The 18,264-nt window shown below is 35.5% G+C and overlaps 1 protein-coding gene across 3 annotated transcripts in view; it reads right to left on the bottom strand.

Moving 5' to 3' along the window:
• The window catches only part of VAV3 (vav guanine nucleotide exchange factor 3), a 2,320,370-nt gene that overhangs the window by 284,626 nt on the left and 2,017,480 nt on the right, over positions 1-18,264 (bottom strand). For all 3 annotated transcript variants that reach the window (XM_044086042.1, XM_044086044.1, XM_044086043.1), the window contains exons 21-22: positions 9,566-9,631; positions 8,857-8,891 (exon numbers count right to left, since the gene is read on the bottom strand). In XM_044086042.1, coding sequence (XP_043941977.1) covers positions 8,857-8,891; positions 9,566-9,631 — 101 coding nt within the window. The remainder of the gene's footprint in view (positions 1-8,856; positions 8,892-9,565; positions 9,632-18,264) is intronic.

Raw genomic sequence — 18,264 nt, 5'->3', positions numbered from 1 at the left:
CCAGGGCACTTTATTTTATTTTGTATTATTTCATTTTGAATTTAACTGGGTAGGTTGAGTGATTGAAGGACACTTTTCAGCCATTGCATTTCATTTGAATAATCAAAAACAACAATCTACCATCTACAAAGTCCACAGTCTGCAAAAAAAATCTACTTATGGATTACAATGCTGGTTTGGTTATCATTAGTATAATGTACTATGAAAAAGGGAACTTTAAGTGCTGAAATCATAAATAAAGAGAAAATAATACTCTCACTTATTGTTTTCCTGATTTACAATGTGCACGCTGACCAATCAGTGTGCACGTTTTGGAATATTAATGGGGGGGGGGGGTAGTTGTATACTGTGGCATAACCACAGTTGAACTTCACTTTCAGAATGTATGAGCTTTACTTCTCCCCAGTCTGTATTAATTTTATTTGGCTAACATCAATGAAGCAAGCTGATGCCAAAGATTTTTTTTTTTTATTTAATTTCTTACTAAAATGTTTAAACTCTTAATACTATAAATAAACAATTATGTCAAACATATAGATAACAACTGGGATAAACTGGTTGCAGTAACAGCAGAGAAAATACTAAGATAATGTAAAATGAGGAAACAAGAAAGGTCAACTTAGTGCCGAAATAATGTTTCTTTTAAAGATGACAGATTTATTTGAGTGCTAAGATGACCTGTCTTGTAGTTTCCTCATCTTATGTTATTATCTTAGCATTTTCTCTGATGCTTCCTAAATGAAACCTTTGTTTCTTTATTCTAATTAAGAAAGGCAACTCTTTCCACAAAACTAAAGCAAAAGAGAGAAAGAAGCAGTTGCCACATATTTCAAAACTCACTCTGGGAACTAGCAGCATCTCATTTAATGGCCTGCATGATCAAACAGGGACACAACAAACTGCTTGATCTTTCAAACAGACAGAATCACGATTTTTGCAAGACTTGAAGTAAGTAATAAAAGCTTAAATATGATCATGACAGGAAGCCAACTCAGATGACACACTAGAGGATTAATATGACAGAACCTGAAAGATCCAGTTAATACCCTTGCTATGAAGTCACTGACAAAATGCAAGTGGGGGAACTTGGTATCACAAAGAATCCAGAAGACAGCACTGTTATTCTTGATTTGATAAGATAAATGTATAGAAAAAAATCACTGCCACTGACAGAATCAGGTGTTTTTTTCTAACAAAAAGATCATGAGACTAAAAGACATGAGCTAGCAGGAGAAGCTGGAGGTGCTGCCCTTGTATTCAGTGTCCTATAGACTCCTTAGGGGCAATCTGTGCCTGGGATTTTTGATCCACTAGGGATCAGCAGTCCAAGACCTCTTATATCTGCACAAATCAAACAACCCAGTGAACACCAATATTAGAGATCTGAACCTGTTTAGCAAAAAACAAATCATGTTGGAGAGACAGATTCCTCATACAATGATTACTGCTTTTCTGGAATAAACTTCTAGTCCAGATCAAGCAATGTGACCCATTATCTTCCTTGAAGAAAGGAGTTTGACAACTGGATGAACATTCACATATTCACCACTAGCATGACCACATGACTCAGTTAATTTTCATTTTCTGTAATTTGTATGAGCTTGGTATTATTCTGTAAATAGGTAAAATAGAAACAAGATGTCTCAATGACCACAAGCGACTTCTGTTCGTTACCACCACATTATTGAGCATCATACCCACATACCAAGATCTTTAATTGTAGTCAAAAAGTCTGATTATCCCCAAAGCAGCTACGAGGAATTAGGTAATGAACACTCTGACATCACAGGAGCTAGCAGAAGATGAGATGCTGTCTCTGTATTTAGTGTCCTTTATTCTCCTTAGGGACAATCGGAGCATAATCACAGCACTTGATTTATTACGAGTTTAAAGGTATAATAATTCAGGATAGCTACAGTTTTCATGACATTAAACTTCAGCTCTCCACATGAGGACAACATTTACACAGTCTTCTAAATCAGTAGGAGCATAACCTATTTTCTGCTTTGTAATGTCATTATCAAACAAGAAAGTGTTCCTTTCTTACACATTAGTCCTTTAATGACTGGATTTTCACTTCAAATGCAAAGTATATTTTTCTTTATGACATCCTCCTTTGGTTGATATAAGTACTGGAGTCAATAAATCTGTACCTATTTATTTTACTGGATAAGTAGGCTGGTCTGTGACTCAGGCCAGATGGGCAAACGTAAATACAAAATATGGTTATAACTACTTGAACCCTTTACTCAGTGGAAAATGACAAAGAGACGTGAATAACTTTAAAACTTCACATAGGCAGAGGCCAAGAGATGATCTGAACCTTCAAACCTGAAACTCTAAGGGTACTGTAATGCCACTAAACCACCACACTCACCAATACCTTGTCATCAATTTTTAAATCAAAAGAGTAGGTGCTATAAAAATAGACTAGATGACTTTTTTAATGGTAATATGGCAGTATTAACAAGACTGAAAAACTACATTACTAGGAGTGTGGTATGCTGTCTGTGTATAGAAATACTACTAGTGACAGCCAAATGTTTAAAGGACGGGAAAGCCAGGACAGAAACATTGATCACTGATAATACAAGAAACAGCATACTCAAACTAATTTGGTTTTGCATGGAATGAACCAGGGCACTTTATTTTATTTTGTATTATTTCATTTTGAATTTAACTGGGTAGGTTGAGTGATTGAAGGACACTTTTCAGCCATGACCCAGCCCTTAAGCAAATGCATTTCATTTGAATAATCAAAAACAACAATCTACCATCTACAAAGTCCACAGTCTGCAAAAAAAATCTACTTATGGATTACAATGCTGGTTTGGTTATCATTAGTATAATGTACTATGAAAAAAGGGGAACTTTAAGTGCTGAAATCATAAATAAAGAGAAAATAATACTGGCATGCAGCGAAAATACATCAGCTTTGTAAAGGGAAAAGAAGTAGGGCTAGAAAACAAATGGTAGCAGTCATGTGAGGAAAGGAGAAAGCTATGCTTATCAAAATAATGGGTAACAGCAGGAAAGGAGTACACCTTTTAGCTACTACCACCACCTAGAGGCATGGACATGCACTGCACTTCTGACACACTAGAAATTTCCAGTAACAGAAACAGCACTAGTTTCTAGGGAACTGGGTTATGGTGGTCACTCTCAGGGCTTGTGGCTACATGCACCCATTCCAACTCGGAAAGGGAAGGTTAGGATGGATGCCACATGATAATGTGAGCATAAGTGTGTGTATGTGTGTCTGTGAATTTGTGTGCATGGGTCTTTGTATAAGTGCATGACTAGCTAAGATTTAGGTATTACAAGTGAAATAAGACTGGGCATGCACACAAATATTTATGGGCAATCTGCTTTTCAGCTCTTGTATATACAACAAGCCAAGCCTTCATCCAAAAGGATTTCATTTTAGCAATTGCATACCTCTGCTATTCTTCTATACCAAAGCCAATTTGGCATACTACAAGTGAGGCGGCAACAGATAGATATGGGAGGTCCCTGAGACGCAAGTGTAACCATGAAACTCAGAAGCCTGGCTTAAGCAAGAATTAAGTGGTTTAAAGCAAAAATAAGATGTCTGTAAATTATTATTCATTCCCAGTGTTATAATTCACATTTCAAGTTGCAGCACAGTATTACATGCATGAAAAAATAATTCACATTTTATTAACTGCTTGTTAGACATCAAAAAACAAAAACCAGACCACACAAAAGGATGAAATCGGCTCCTCGTAAAACCAAACGTAAATAATATCCAAAACCAGGAGGCTATACACACAACAGCATTAAAAAATTTAGTTTTAATAAGTATAAACACTTTTGCGTTATTTCCACAACGCTTCCTCAGATACAAAACATTAATGAAAATCTATATACCTATTTAAAACTGTCAAAGAACCAATCGTATAAGGAAAAGCAAAGTAACATGATGCTAAAGCTCTACATGACATATCTAATAAGTACTGACATACAAATGTAGATTATTGTTCTAAAACTAAACTGAGAATCTACTATTAATCAAAAAAAATATAAGATGCTCTTTTTGTGCTCAGCATATACCTAACATCCTGGTTGCTAAAAAAACCCACTAAATTTTACCTTGCAAACCATAAGCAATATTCTTAAAAATGCATCACCAATTAGAGCTCACAATCTAATAACAAAATAAATCCAAAAACTTAATCTAAAACTCACTCATTGAAGCAGAACTTAATAAATGCCTAAACGGCTGTGTGGCATCTGATGTTAACAGCTCTACAACTTCACATTTGAACTAAATAAAAGGCTGAACTGCAGTCAGTTTTAAGTGAAGGGTGCCCTCTTTTGGTAACTCAACACAATTACAAGAGCAAATATTTACAAATAATCCAAAAATATGATCTAAAATTCATTAGACATCTCACAGTTTCACTTCAGGCTGAACAAAAAGCTGCTTTATAAATAAACTATATCCTCTTATGACAACACAATACATTTACAAAGTAAATATCTGCATTGAAAAACTGATCAAGACTTCCCGACTCAGAGGATTCAGCTACTCATCCTTTCAGCCATAAGTCCCCTCTAGTGGCATCTCATTTCACTAGAAAAATACACAGGTTGCATTACTGAAAATTAATGCATACCCTGACATCCTCTTATACCTAATATTTAGACGGGACAAAACAAGGTGTATAATGAAATAACATCCAGCATGAGTATCAATTATTGTGTATCTATAAATTGATCAATGTACTAATGGTCTGTCTACTAAAAATGGTTTAAGACAGACACTCTCATTAAGACCATGTTTTCTGTCAGCTTGGAGTCTTATAATCCACTTCTGCTCCCCTTGTTCAGTCCTATTGGTCATATTTTCTAACCTAATGCTCGTATTCAAACATTGTAATATGAGGAATCTAAAGCTGTAAGTAGAATCAGTCTCCTCAATGTGCTTAGCCATAGCGACTGATAAGTCCCGCTTCCTAATCGTATATGTATGCTCATGTACCCTCTCCCTCAAAGTACTATTGGTTTTCCCTACATAAAAACAGCAACATACATTGCAAATAGCAAGGTATACAACATTCTGAGTGGAGTAATCTGCATAAAAATGCATCTTATACTTCCTTCCAGTATCAGGATGTATAAATGCCGCCTCATTAGCCGTGTATTGACATACATTACAGTGCCTACAAATGTAAGTGCCTTTCCTCTTAGAGGTCAATCGAGGTTGCACATACTGTTGGCGGTAACATATCCTACGTTTCAAGGATTTACAGTTGTTATAGGCTATATGTGGACGATCACCTACTAATTCATGTATATGATCATCAGATATCAAAATATGCCAGTTCATCCTAATTATACCTATAACCTGTTTGTTATCTGAGGTGTATGTATGTCAGGGCCAATCTGTTGACATGTTGTCTTTCAATAGTGTGTGACTCCTCCCCCTGATGCTTAGAAAAGTGAGGTCTAGCCCTACCCTTTCTATCTCTATGCACCACAGAAACGTACTTGGTGCACAAATCAGAGCAGTATCCCCTGTTTTGTAAATTGATGGTTACATCCTTAACCATCCTGTCCAACATATTGTCATCACTTTTTAAATTAGATGTACGTAAAAAAACTGTGCTTTAGTGATGCTTTCAAATATGTGGTTAGGGTGCATATTAGATCTATCTGGCAAATTATTAGTCAAACACTTTTTCTTATGCACCTTGGTCTTAATTGCTCCTTTTTCATAATACAAGTGGATGTCCAAAAAATGTATACGATCTCTAGACTTCTGCATGGTAAATTTAAAAAAATTAGTAGTGTGTTCTATATATTCCCAAAACACCAAAAGTATCTGTTCCTCTCCTTGCCAGATCAAAATATATCATCCACAAAACATTTATAATAATACAATTGTGGAGAATATCTATGTTACTGCTCAAAATGTGGATCTCCTCCCACTGTGCCATGACCATATTTGCATAAGAGTTGGCACACGATGTGCCCATCACTATCCCCTGTTTTTGTATAAAATACTCATTGTTAAACATAAAAACATTGTTTTCTAATATACTCTTTATCATCATACACAATAAATCAACAAATCTATGGGAATAATGTGAGTACTTTACCAAATATTCTTTGATGTACATTATGCCCATATCATTGGGTATGTCTGTAAATAATGAACAAACATCTAAAGTTACAAACGTAAAGTTGCATGGTAAAGGTTGTTGCTCTATGTGTTCAAATAGGGAATTCAAGAAACACTTTGAATCTCTCAAAATAGCATTCGACTTATCTATTATTGACCTGAGATTTTTCTCTACATAGATAGACATGGGCTCAACCTCTTCCTGACACTATCGGTCTGAGAGGAGGTTCCACCATTGACTTATGTATCTTTGGAATCCCTTTAATTACGGGACCAACTGGGTGCATCACTCTCAAATAATCATGCAGTTCTTTAGTGATCAAAAAGCAGCTAAGATTATGATATAAATCAGACACTGTACTAATTATCATGCAGATTTTTTGCATGTCAATTCTTTCTTATGTATACTGATCTGATGGTCATCATCTTATCCATATAATACCTTCTATCCAGGATGACAACAGCACCTCCCTTATCCGCTGGACATATTATAATCTGTTCATTTGACCTCAATGAGTCAATAGCTTTGCGTTTAGACTGAGCCAAATTAAAAAACCTCTTGCTATTCTCATCTTTGATGGCATATATCTTATGAAGATCTGTCTCACACATTTTGGCAAACGCCTCCAATAATGGATTCAATGGAGGAACAAAGCTGCTAGGTTTTTTGAAGGTAGAAACACTCTCATTCTTAATAGAATACACCAATTTTAACATAACATTCCTGCAAAACAGTTTCACCTCTAAGACAGTATCACAGATATTACTGTGAGTAGCTGGAACAAGGTAAGGCCCTTATGTAATACTTTAATTTCATCTTCCTTTAAAACATGTCCAGACAGATTATATAGTAGTTCATGTTGTTCTGTGTCCAAAAGTTCTTGACCAATGGTGTGCCCATCGAGTCCCACGATGAATTCCTCCTCTTCCTGGTAGTACTCCTGGACTTGTCCAGATTCATAGGCTTCCTTATAGGCAGCGGCAACTGGGAAAAAAACCTGATGATTCACCTCCACATCTGTGTAGCCTGACTTTGGTCTTACATCCTCTTCATGATGAATAAGTGTGATAGCGTCAATGCTATTAGTGGATAAAGTCTCTTCAACCTGATTGCTGTGCATTGTCACTTCCATATGAGAAGCAGATGAATTTGATGTAGAGGCTTCCAGTAAATAACTGTTCTTATTCCCTTTCATGGAATTATCACTGGGTTGGGTCGCATGATGTGGCCAAGAAAATACATGGCCCGCTCTGAAGTCTGATAAATCCCTTAACAGTTTCCTGTGTTTTTGCATTTGTAGCTTCCATTCGAAAGTTTGCATATAGTCAATTTATCAGCCACACCCATTGTTATTTCCACTGGGAAAGTACTGTATTATTGTTGTAACACTCATTGTAAATCATTAACTAACGTCTCTTGAGTAGGTTTAAAGAACTCAATCAATAACCACATGTAATTCATGCTACTGTCTAAATTAATTCTTCTGCTACTTGGCCAAAAGCTCAAGATATTGTGATCCATACATTGACATGACCAATATACAAAGGCCCCTGGGTATGATTTCATGGTACAAGCAAGCTTTGAAATATTTTGTTTGCCACTGTAATTTCTTAAGTTTTACCATATTTTCCTCAAATAACCTTTGTATATTCAGAAGAGCAGCCGCGTCATATGTGGGTACATCAGTCTTATTAGTTGCCTGCATACAAGCAATGTGTAGTTGTAGAGTTGTTAACATCAGATGCCACACAGCCGTTTAGGCATTTATTATGTTCTGCTGCAATGCATGAGTTTTACATTAAGTTTTTGGATTTATTTTATTAGATTGTGAGCTCTTATTTTCGATGCACTTTTAAGAATATAACTTATGGTTTACAAGGTAAAATTTAGTAGCTTTTAACAACCAGAATGTTGAGTATATACTGGGCACAAAAAGGGCATCTTATATTTTTTTTTGATTAACAGTAAACATTCAGCTTAGTTTTAGAATGATAATCTACATTTGTTTGTCAATACTTATTAGATATGTCAAGTGGAGTTTTAGAATCATGTGACTTTGCTTTTACTTACATGATTGGTTGTTTGATAGTTTTAAATAGGTGCACAGACTTTCATTAATGTTTTGTATCTGAGGAAGTATTGTGGAAGCAACGCAAAAGCACTTAAACTTATTAAAACTACATTTTTTATCCTGCTGTGTATATCGCCTCCTGGTTTTGGATATTATTTATGTTTATTAGACATGCCTTTTAAACTAGAATGTTAGTTTGACTCTCAGTTGTTTTGAATACATTTAAAAAATGCATCAAGAATGAATGGGTGTAAAGTGTTTCAAGCCAAAATAAAGACAAACATGATTACAAATAATTATCTCATATCTAGAGACTCAAATCAATATACACTTCATTTTAAAGTTACTAGAAGAAGCATATTGCTTGACTGGTTTCTGGTCTATACATATTGTATATAGATAGATAATTAGTTCTTTATCCCTATTCAGCAGGTAACTCTCAGAATGGTCATATACCATCCATTTCATGGTGAAATTAAACCAAATAACAAGACAATGAGACAAATCAATTAAATTAATGGCAATGAAATGTGTATAGCTGGAATCTGATTAGCTACATTTATGAGCAGAAGCAATTTCTAAATGGAATTTTATTTAGCAAGCAGTACTGGACAGGTAAGCATGTAAGCAACTTACCATGATTGATCTGAATAATCTACTGGCTTAGGTACCTAAAAACAGAAAATAAATTATTTTATATCCCCTGTTACTGTTGTATGCATGCAGCAACTGTTTATAGTTACAACAGAAAAAAAATTGTTTTCAGCAGTCAAGAGATAATATTAAAGAAATAGTGTTTGCTACATTACTTGTAAAGCTAGTAAGGAGTTTGTGATGTAAGAGTAGTTTCCATAGCAAAACAGATTGTGCCAAGATTTTATCTTTAGGCCACTAAGGATTCTTTCTACCTTGGAAAGTACTAATAATGTTTAAATCCATAAGGTTTCTGGTCATTTGATAGTATATCTTAATAAAAGCTTTAAAATCTCATTTAACAGAGCAACTTTTGAGTCTGTAGTCCCAGAGAACACTTGCCTCATGGAGTCCCAGTGAAATTTAATTTATAGTATTCCCATGTAACATTATATGATTTTCTCTGCATGTTTTACAAGCAAAATGCAATGAAGCATGACAAGAAAACTGTATAATTTATACTGTAGAATAAACTGCAGCTGAGCAGTTAAGCATTTAACAGGCAGCAAATGATAGTTATCCCACAAGGCAACATTATAAGAAGTCTCTAATGTAACACAAAATAAAACCACTGAACCAGCCAGGCACCTCATAAATGATCTGAAACACAACAATTATACTGACAAAACTATTTAAAAGTATAAGTACTTACACAAGGACATGGCTTAACTGCATCACTTAGAAAGAAACCAATTTCCTTAGTTGTCATATTTTTACCCTGAAAAATACATAACAACAATAACGAATAATTAATACATCCTGTTGTATTAAACAAATTTGCTTGATTTACAATCAAGACAATTAACAGTCATTAAAATGCTAAATGTTATACATTTTCTCATCTTGCATATGCACTACATGATATGTAAAACCGGTTTGTAGCTCTTATTTTTAACTTGACCTTCTTAATCCCATTTAACCACTTAGCTGTGCAGTGGCGGTCTAATGCAGACATGCTCTGGACAGTAAGCATGGAACAACTGCACATAATTGGGCCTCTCACTGTGACTGATGTACGTGGACAGTACTGCCGCATACATACAGACTGACAGTTATTACATGTGTGAGAAAATTCACACCGTCTCTTGTACGACAACTGTGACATTTCTGTACAGTTGTTAATGTAATTATGAACTTGTGCACAGAGAACTTTTCCTTCTACCTGCAGCTATGAAAAAGTGAAAGGTTTACTGACTTCCATTTTGCTAGAAGAAAGACTGCATAGTCCAGAGAGTTAAGGGCAAAACTACAGACATCTATGCTGGCTGGGGAAGCTCACATCCAAGGGATCCAGTAACAAAGTTCTTCAGTTCTCTTTTCCCCTTTAATGCATCTGAAGGGACTCGGCCATAAAATGCAAAATCTGTGCAACCACAATTTTTTAAACATTTGCATATTTGCCTTCCAAAAAGAAAGAAAGTATGCGAGTACATAAGGAAATCTGTTCCTAAGTGCACACCATTTGTAACAATCTTAAACTGTGTATCAACCTCTGTGCATAGGAGTAGGGGCAGTGTTTAAACATTGTGAATAAACACAGTTATGCATAAATGCCATGCAATTCAAATTACCTTAAAAATGGTACTGTAAACTCTCAATCTAAATGTTGATAATGGATGGTATTAGATCAGATATGTGCCTCTTTAATTACTACCTTACCCATTTTACAAAATGTGCCACTTTTTTACACAGTGTGCATATACAGAAAGGGACTGTGAGCAGTGTTAGACTCTGATTTGTCTGATAGACAAAAACCTTGAAATGAATACTGCCCAAATCCACTTTTCAGCAAACAGTGGGCTTTTCATTTTTCTCCACTGTTGTGCAACAATGGCATTGGTATATATAACTTAGGTCTACCCCCACTTGTAGGGTGCAGTGAAGGCTTGCCCCTGCAAAAAACTATATTCCTTTGTTTGCTGAAAGTGGTTTTTAGCAGTACTTTTTGTGGCTCTGTCTGGCACATCCCATTCAATGAATCATCATGAGTCCTACTGAAGGACCTATGCATTTATAACAAATATGATGAAAAACATGGGTTTTATTGAAAACAACAAGCAAAAATATGCCATATTTCTATGCAGTCCCAAAATAAATCTTCTGGCAACTAAAACTTTGGCCACTTTGATTAATTTAAGAAATATATCTGCTAAAGTACATATATGATTGGCTAAGGACTGCAGTCTCAAAAGGCGGGTTGTTGAGTCCACATTCTCAAAATGACATAAGATTAAACAATAAAGTTTTAAAGACCAAAATAAAATAAATGTTTACATGCTTAATTCAGTTTTGCAATCTTATAAAAAAATGTGCTATAAGTGTACTGGCTAGATGTGCCCCTGCTATGCAAACCATTGATTTCCTGTTGAGCAGAAGCTATACTTCAAAGAAGCAGAGGGTTCTGAAGAAAAAAAAATTCTCATAGCTATCTTTATTACAGCTCTTTAATAATGCTTGTGTGAAGTCAAAAAGTTGCTCTTTGGGAAGGTATTTAAGGTATTTCTGCCTACTCTAACATGCAGCAAGCACATATTTGATTATTTATTATTACCAGTCAGAGCTATAGCCCAAAACTTCTACTTTGGACTCATATTGTTGCCCATACCCAACTACTAATTAGAAATACATACTACTCTCTAAATGTCACCCTCTATAAAATTCAGGAATGTACACTTTATATTTAGCTACTTTTCCAGATGTTCTGCTGTTGTACAAACTGCTTTCTTTGTTTGCTAAATGTTAGCTGCATGCCAGCTATTCTGAGACTTAATAATTCACTGTGAATGTCCAAATCCTGAAAGCTGCATTAATATTAGCACTTCAGAATTATAGCAAGCTCAGTAAAGCTACCACATGCTCACCTAGTTACCGAAAAACAAAACTGGACAAAGCTGCACTCCAATAAACAAGACAAAGGGTGGAATGCTAAATAAAAAAGACATTATCCTATAACCAACTCAAAAGCTTAAGAAGACTTTGCTTTAGCTTTATCTGATACTATGTCCTGTATCTTGTTTACAGAAGCATACAGTAGTGTAAACCATCACCAACTATTTGGAAAAAAATAAGTGTAGTAAATTAAATGCCACTTTGAAAGAATTATATGAAGAATTGACTATAAAGCAGGGCCAGAGCCAGCACTAGGTGACCATGACAGCTGCCTAGGGTCTAGTGCTGGCTGGGGGGCTTGGCCTGGCCATCTAACATTAATTTTAAAAAGTCCAAACCATAAAAACTCATGATGGGAAACCAAGGCTCTTCAAAATAAGCTACCTTCTCTTCTGCATGTGTAACAGTCTGCACGCAGAGTAAAACTCCTGTTGGCCCATTAAAATAAAGTGTTTCCTACTCTGTGTGCATCCCATTGTACACTCAGTATAAATGAGAAACGTTGGGAATTAGTAAGAGCTATTGAAAAGCTCTCGCTGTATTGAAAGTTGGGCAGGCAAAGGGATCTCTGATGTTTATTTTTCTTCAAACAGGAGATATTTTTTTATGCATGTGCTGCCAGGTGTTGGAGATTCAACAATTGCATTAGCAGCTAATGCTTATTATTGCTAGGAAATGTGTGTTATGTTAGTTTCTTCACCTGGAGATATTTCCTACTTTATGTGTACCAATGAAGCCAGGCATGAGACATGTTTCAACTACAGCAAAAGTAGATTCAACTTCTGAACTGGCAGGTACTAATGCTTATTCTTGCTAGGAGATGTGTGTGATGTCCATTTCTTCAATGGGAAAAATTTCCTGCTTTGCATGCACCAATGAAGCCAAGTGCATGAGATGTTTCAAGTGCAGCAAGTACTGATGCTTGTGTGTGTGTGTGTGTGTGTGTGTGTGTGTGTGTGTGTGTGTGTGTGTGTGTGTGTGTGTGTGTGTGTGTGTGTGTGTGTGTTTGTGTGTGTGTGTGTGTGTGTGTGTGTGTGTGTGCATGTGTTCGTTGGAGGTGAAGAAGGTGTACATTTATGACAGCCATAATTATAGCAGGGGATGTTTTTTGTTTTAGAGAGTTTAAACTATTAATAATTAGGCTACTGTTTCACCTGTTAATCTTAATTTAAAATAGTCAGCCATTAAGAGGAGAGCCACAGTTTTTGACACCGGCATTTGAGCTGGGTGCAATCATCAGTGTAGCCATAATTTATGTATTTGAGGGATATCTGTAGAAAAAAATGACTGACCCTGGTGAGCTCATCATTAACTTTGCAGGACTAGTGTGCATTTGTGTAAAGCAAATTGAAATACTTTTATTGTGGCTATTTTTATCACAATCATGCATGGAATATGTTTCACAGTCTATAAAGTGGCTGTAATTGTACATATATTGGTGGATTACAATAACAGCAGCTTGATTGCCCTTTTATCTTTATCTGTTTGTAAGTTTGGAGCTTTTCTCCCCAGGCCTCTGCTGAAAATGGACATGTATCCAGTCGGACTATCCCGGTCAACAAATGTAAAATAAAAATAAAATAAATAAAATTTTATGGTTGAAGTGTTTTAAAATGGGTACTTTGTCATTAGTGGTTCATTCATTATGTTTCACTGCTTAATGGAAACAAGTTAAAAACTACAAATGTAAAATACTCTTTTAACAAATACTACTGTATTAAGTAATGTTGCTATATTAAACAAAATCAGAAAGGTGAATCAAAGTATGCATTTATCTATGGCCCTAAAAAATGTGAAAGGGGCATGGTTTGAAAATGGTCTTGGGCCCAAGGTACACAATCTGCCTCTGGCTAAATGCATTTTTAAGGAATTCAAGTTTCACTCTGTGAGTTTCTAGGAAAGAGAAATTTACTGTTGCCCATGCCAAGTCTTTTCAGTGTGAGACTGATTTGTTCAGCAAATGGCTATCAATGTTTCTGCCCTAAAATTTGAAATAAATGTTTAAATTACATCAAAGAATCTGTATTCATTGCAAAACTAAACAAAATAATATGCATACTGCCAGGTTTGAACAGTGTTTATAGTAACTGAAAGGCAGCAAAGTAATGGGATTCTGGAATGGTGGTGATGTGGGGGCTGGTCCATTTTGCTGCTTAGGACCCCATATGACCATGATCAGGCTCTGCTAGAAATATATAATGACCATAAATAACACTATCCAAATCACTAATTGAGGATTAGTGAAACTCCAGTTCAGACTAACAGATATTTTATAATGAAACTTAAAATTACAGAATTATGTTGAGACAACCTCCCCTCCATGCCAAAAAAATGCAACAAAGCCATACATTGTAGCATCTAACAACAAGGATGTCAACAGGCTTCATAGAAAATGTAACAAATAAACAGAAATTTCTCCGCTTTCAATGAATCTTGGTTTGGTCAGTCAGTTTCAATGTAAGAGTCTTTAAATAATAATGAATGACTTTTCCAGTTATTTAAGTTGCTTACATAATGAGCAAAACATGCCACTTTTTATAAGAATTTAAAAGGGCAATAAATGTTTAGATAATTAAATTTTAAGTTAATTTGAAATTTAAATGTGTAGTAATGTACTCTTGCTTAGTTCTGCTATGAATCGCTCTGTGACACAGCCCTGTAACGTATAAATGTCTGTTGAAAAGAGTGTGATAAGAATTTTGCTGCTGACAGCTGTGCATCTGAACTTTGTGAGAGTGATTTAGAGAACACAGGAAGCTAAACAATGCTGGATAAACAAGAAATAATTACAGCTATTATATCACATTGATACTTTGCACTTGTCAGTCCTTGCCAAAACGTCCTAAGAACATCAGGTTTACACAACATCTGACTGCATTTTTAATTAGCATGTGAAAATGTAAAATCAAAACAAAAATGTCTTTTTTACAAACTTTTTTTAATTTAGTTCTACATGTGACCTCTATATTTTGTGTTATCATCTCTCTTTATATGCCAGTAATGAAAAAGATTGAGGACTTACTGAAAATTGTAAAGTAGAATACCTTTCAAATGAGCCTAGCTATGACAGTTTGTATGCAGGTGCACATGCTATACAAAATATTTAGTAACAGACAGCATAAGCTACGTGGGTCTGTATAAGTAGAGACAACATCACTGCAACTTACTGAAGTGACCACTCATACAAAAGTACAGTAATAATAAGGACACTATCAACAAGGGACAATTCTGCAGTTAACTGCTGTCTCCACTACGACAATTTAACAAAGGTAACTAGTTTGTCTAAATGCTGTTTTAGCCTTGCAGACTGGTTTTCTTTTCTCTGGCACTGTACAACCATAGAGTTAGGATATTTAAGTAAGGAGAATGTGAGTACATGGAGGGCTGAAGCCCCCACCTCATGGGAAGCTGCAGGTGGTAATACACAATGCTTCAGGTTGGTTTGTTTACAAGCTGCTGCCATCAACATGGTTTCAGTCTGTGGATTTTGCATCAGCTTCTCACAGCGCATCTAAATAAAAGACTATGAAAAGAGAGTGGAGACACTGAAAAGTGAAGACAAAAGAGAGACCTGGTGAAAAACTAAAAAGAGCAGAATAGTCTGAATGTGTACTGAGCCTACGACTGTAGTGTGAATCAATAACAGACTGACATAAAACTAGAGATGAGATAACATGCAGGTTTTAGTGGCAGCCAAGGAATGCGCAGGAATCTGAAAGAATGTCACTCAAAGAACTAAACATAATGGTAGCTGTGCAAACAAACATGGCATAAGAAATAAATGATTTTTTACATGCTGCATGCATTTCACTGAGGTAGGTTTACCGCACAGAAAAGTTTGAGCAGATTTCTAAAATAAATGCCGTAGGCTCTAGTTTGGTTGTCAGCAAAACAATCCTGTAACGACTCATTCAGCTTCACAGCTTGAGGTTGATTCTGTGCTTTGTTCTGGTATCCAAATTACTTGAAATGCATTTGCTTTTCTTGTGAATGCTATTTTTCAGTTCCTGGTGAAATATATTTCTGTAGTTTGTGAATACATATATCTTTTAAAGCTAACTGTTATATTGCTAGATTTCTGTAATAAGAACAGTTTCTTTAGCTACAAAATCAATCCCACATAAAAATGCAAAGCATATGGATGTTGTATACTGATTTTACATAGTGACAGGTTAAACAAAACACATTTTGCTGTTGGGCTCATCCATAACAGGTAGCATGACTTAACAAGTGAGCTCCTACTACTACATAATTAATGCACCTGCCCTTATTAATTACTATTTGTTAGCAGGTTGTGGAAGCCATCAGGTAACACAAATCAAATTACCTTCATTTTCTTGTTTTATTTAAAATATTTTTTAAATAAATTATTCCAGTACTGAGAGTAGTGTTTACCTTTAAAACTGTATTCAGCTGTTTTGCCGACTCCATTTTGACCTGTCTATTTTGCTGGGCATAATTGTTTTGGTTCTGTTGTTGTCTTGCTTGCCTTTGTTCTGAAGATTCAACACTTAATAATCATCATGATACATCAAACCTGGCAGTCGTTTAAATGAATGTCTTACTAATTCATCAGCTAAGAGGAGGTTGATATAGAATTTCAACTTTTACACACTAAAGACTCTATGCTGCGCATAAAGACATAATTGCAGCAACATTTCTCTTCAAAACCTTGCTGTGACGTGGAAAAAATGGCATACTTTTGAAAGGCCATGTCTGCTGAATGGATGCTATTGAATGCTTGTGAGTCATGCAGCACTTGTAGATATGGGTTGTGAAATACCCCCTTCATGCAGGAATGAAAGCAAAGGAATGCATGGAACCTTCGTAGGTTACAGCCCCCCTCCCCTCCCAGTGTGGCTCACGCAGTACTTTTCCCCATACTCAAAATACATCATGTAGGAACTAAATTGCACTACTGTACCTTGCAGAGTATAGTGATCTAGCAAGCTTTCCAAATGATCCCCTTCATCTGTGCAATTATACAACAGATCAGATTTAGTTGCCAAGTTATTTGTAAATGGTGTATTCTAGTGTCAATTAAGGGCTACTTTAAATTTGCTTTCACATATCATTCAGTCTGACTTTATGCTCCATTTAACAGTACATTTACCCATCAGCTGTGTAATACTTTATGGATCATAACAGAGATGTCACAAAAAACTGAAACAAATCCAAAATGATGGCAACCATATCTTGTGAATAGGAAGCAGTACACTTAAAAGTAAGATGGTGTATACTGCACAACATGGAGCCAGACATCCTGAAGAGGAAAGCTAAATGCACCCTATACAGCCTTGCTAATAACAAGGCAGCAGGAGGTAATATATTTCCAGCTGAAATGTCTAAAATACTTGAGCTGGGAATACACTGCAGCCTAAATAAAGGAAGTATGAAAAAAGAAAATAGCAGGAGGGTGAATACTGGTGTAGTTGGGAAGGTAAATGGCAAGTTTCTGTTTGAGCCACCTATTAGAATTGTATTTTATCTACTTACTTATTTGTCTAATTTATTTATTTGTGTAAACATAGAGACTTTAAATAAAATAATGAAGTCACAGCAGATTCTGAATAAAGCTATGATAATTAATAAGGCAATACAAATGTATAACAAATATATGCATAAAATGTATAACAAATATATGCATTTATTTATGGAGCTGTTCTCCCCTGGCCTCCGCTGAAAATGGGCACTGCACAGATGGTCTATCTCAATAAATAAATGCAAGCAATTAAATAAAAACATATATAATTGTACCAGTGATGTAGAGCAGCAATGAAAAACTGGGAACCAACAACATGAGGAGTGTAATTCCTGCACAGGAAAGATAGGACCAGTTTCCAAAGAAGAAAACACAAGTGGAATCAATCTAAAACACAGATCCTGTCAGCCACTATATACAAAGAAGGCAAAACTCAACCCACGATATTAATGTGAAAAACGTTAATGGTTTTAACAGTTTAGGAATATTAAATAAATAAATAAGTAAACAGTATCAAGAGCTCCTAGTTTGTTTTATTAGAGCAACTTCTGCATTGTAACACAGCTTGACAATAATATGGAGAGGAGTGGAGCATCACATGACGGACAAATTGTCATGACTTCATGAATAACAAATGCTTAAACTGACAAATGCCTATATTTAATTCATCTAGGCTAGTTAGTTTTGTTGTGTGCTAACCAGAGTTTTCAGGATCAAGTCCTTGGAAATGTTGATGTTTTTGTACATATACAGAACTGCTGCAGTGTTCTAAAACTATTAATTGTCTAGAGTATTCACTAATTTTCTGTTCTTTGGTATAGGCATATTTATGTCTTAACAGCTTTTTACCTCACATAGAACCTTTCATGACAGGCACACAATGGGTTGAGATTTTCATTTACAAAAAAACGATAGCAGAGTTAAAGATCTCTCCTGAAAACCAGAAGGCATGTGGATGGCTTTCATTGGAAAACTATTTT

This window comes from Protopterus annectens, chromosome 10.part0, assembly GCF_019279795.1.
Source record: "Protopterus annectens isolate FY-2018-M chromosome 10.part0, PAN1.0, whole genome shotgun sequence".
Taxonomy (NCBI): Eukaryota; Metazoa; Chordata; order Ceratodontiformes; family Protopteridae; genus Protopterus; species Protopterus annectens.
The sequence above is the reverse complement of the archived record's forward strand: the minus strand, read 5'-3'. Positions and strand labels throughout refer to the sequence as shown.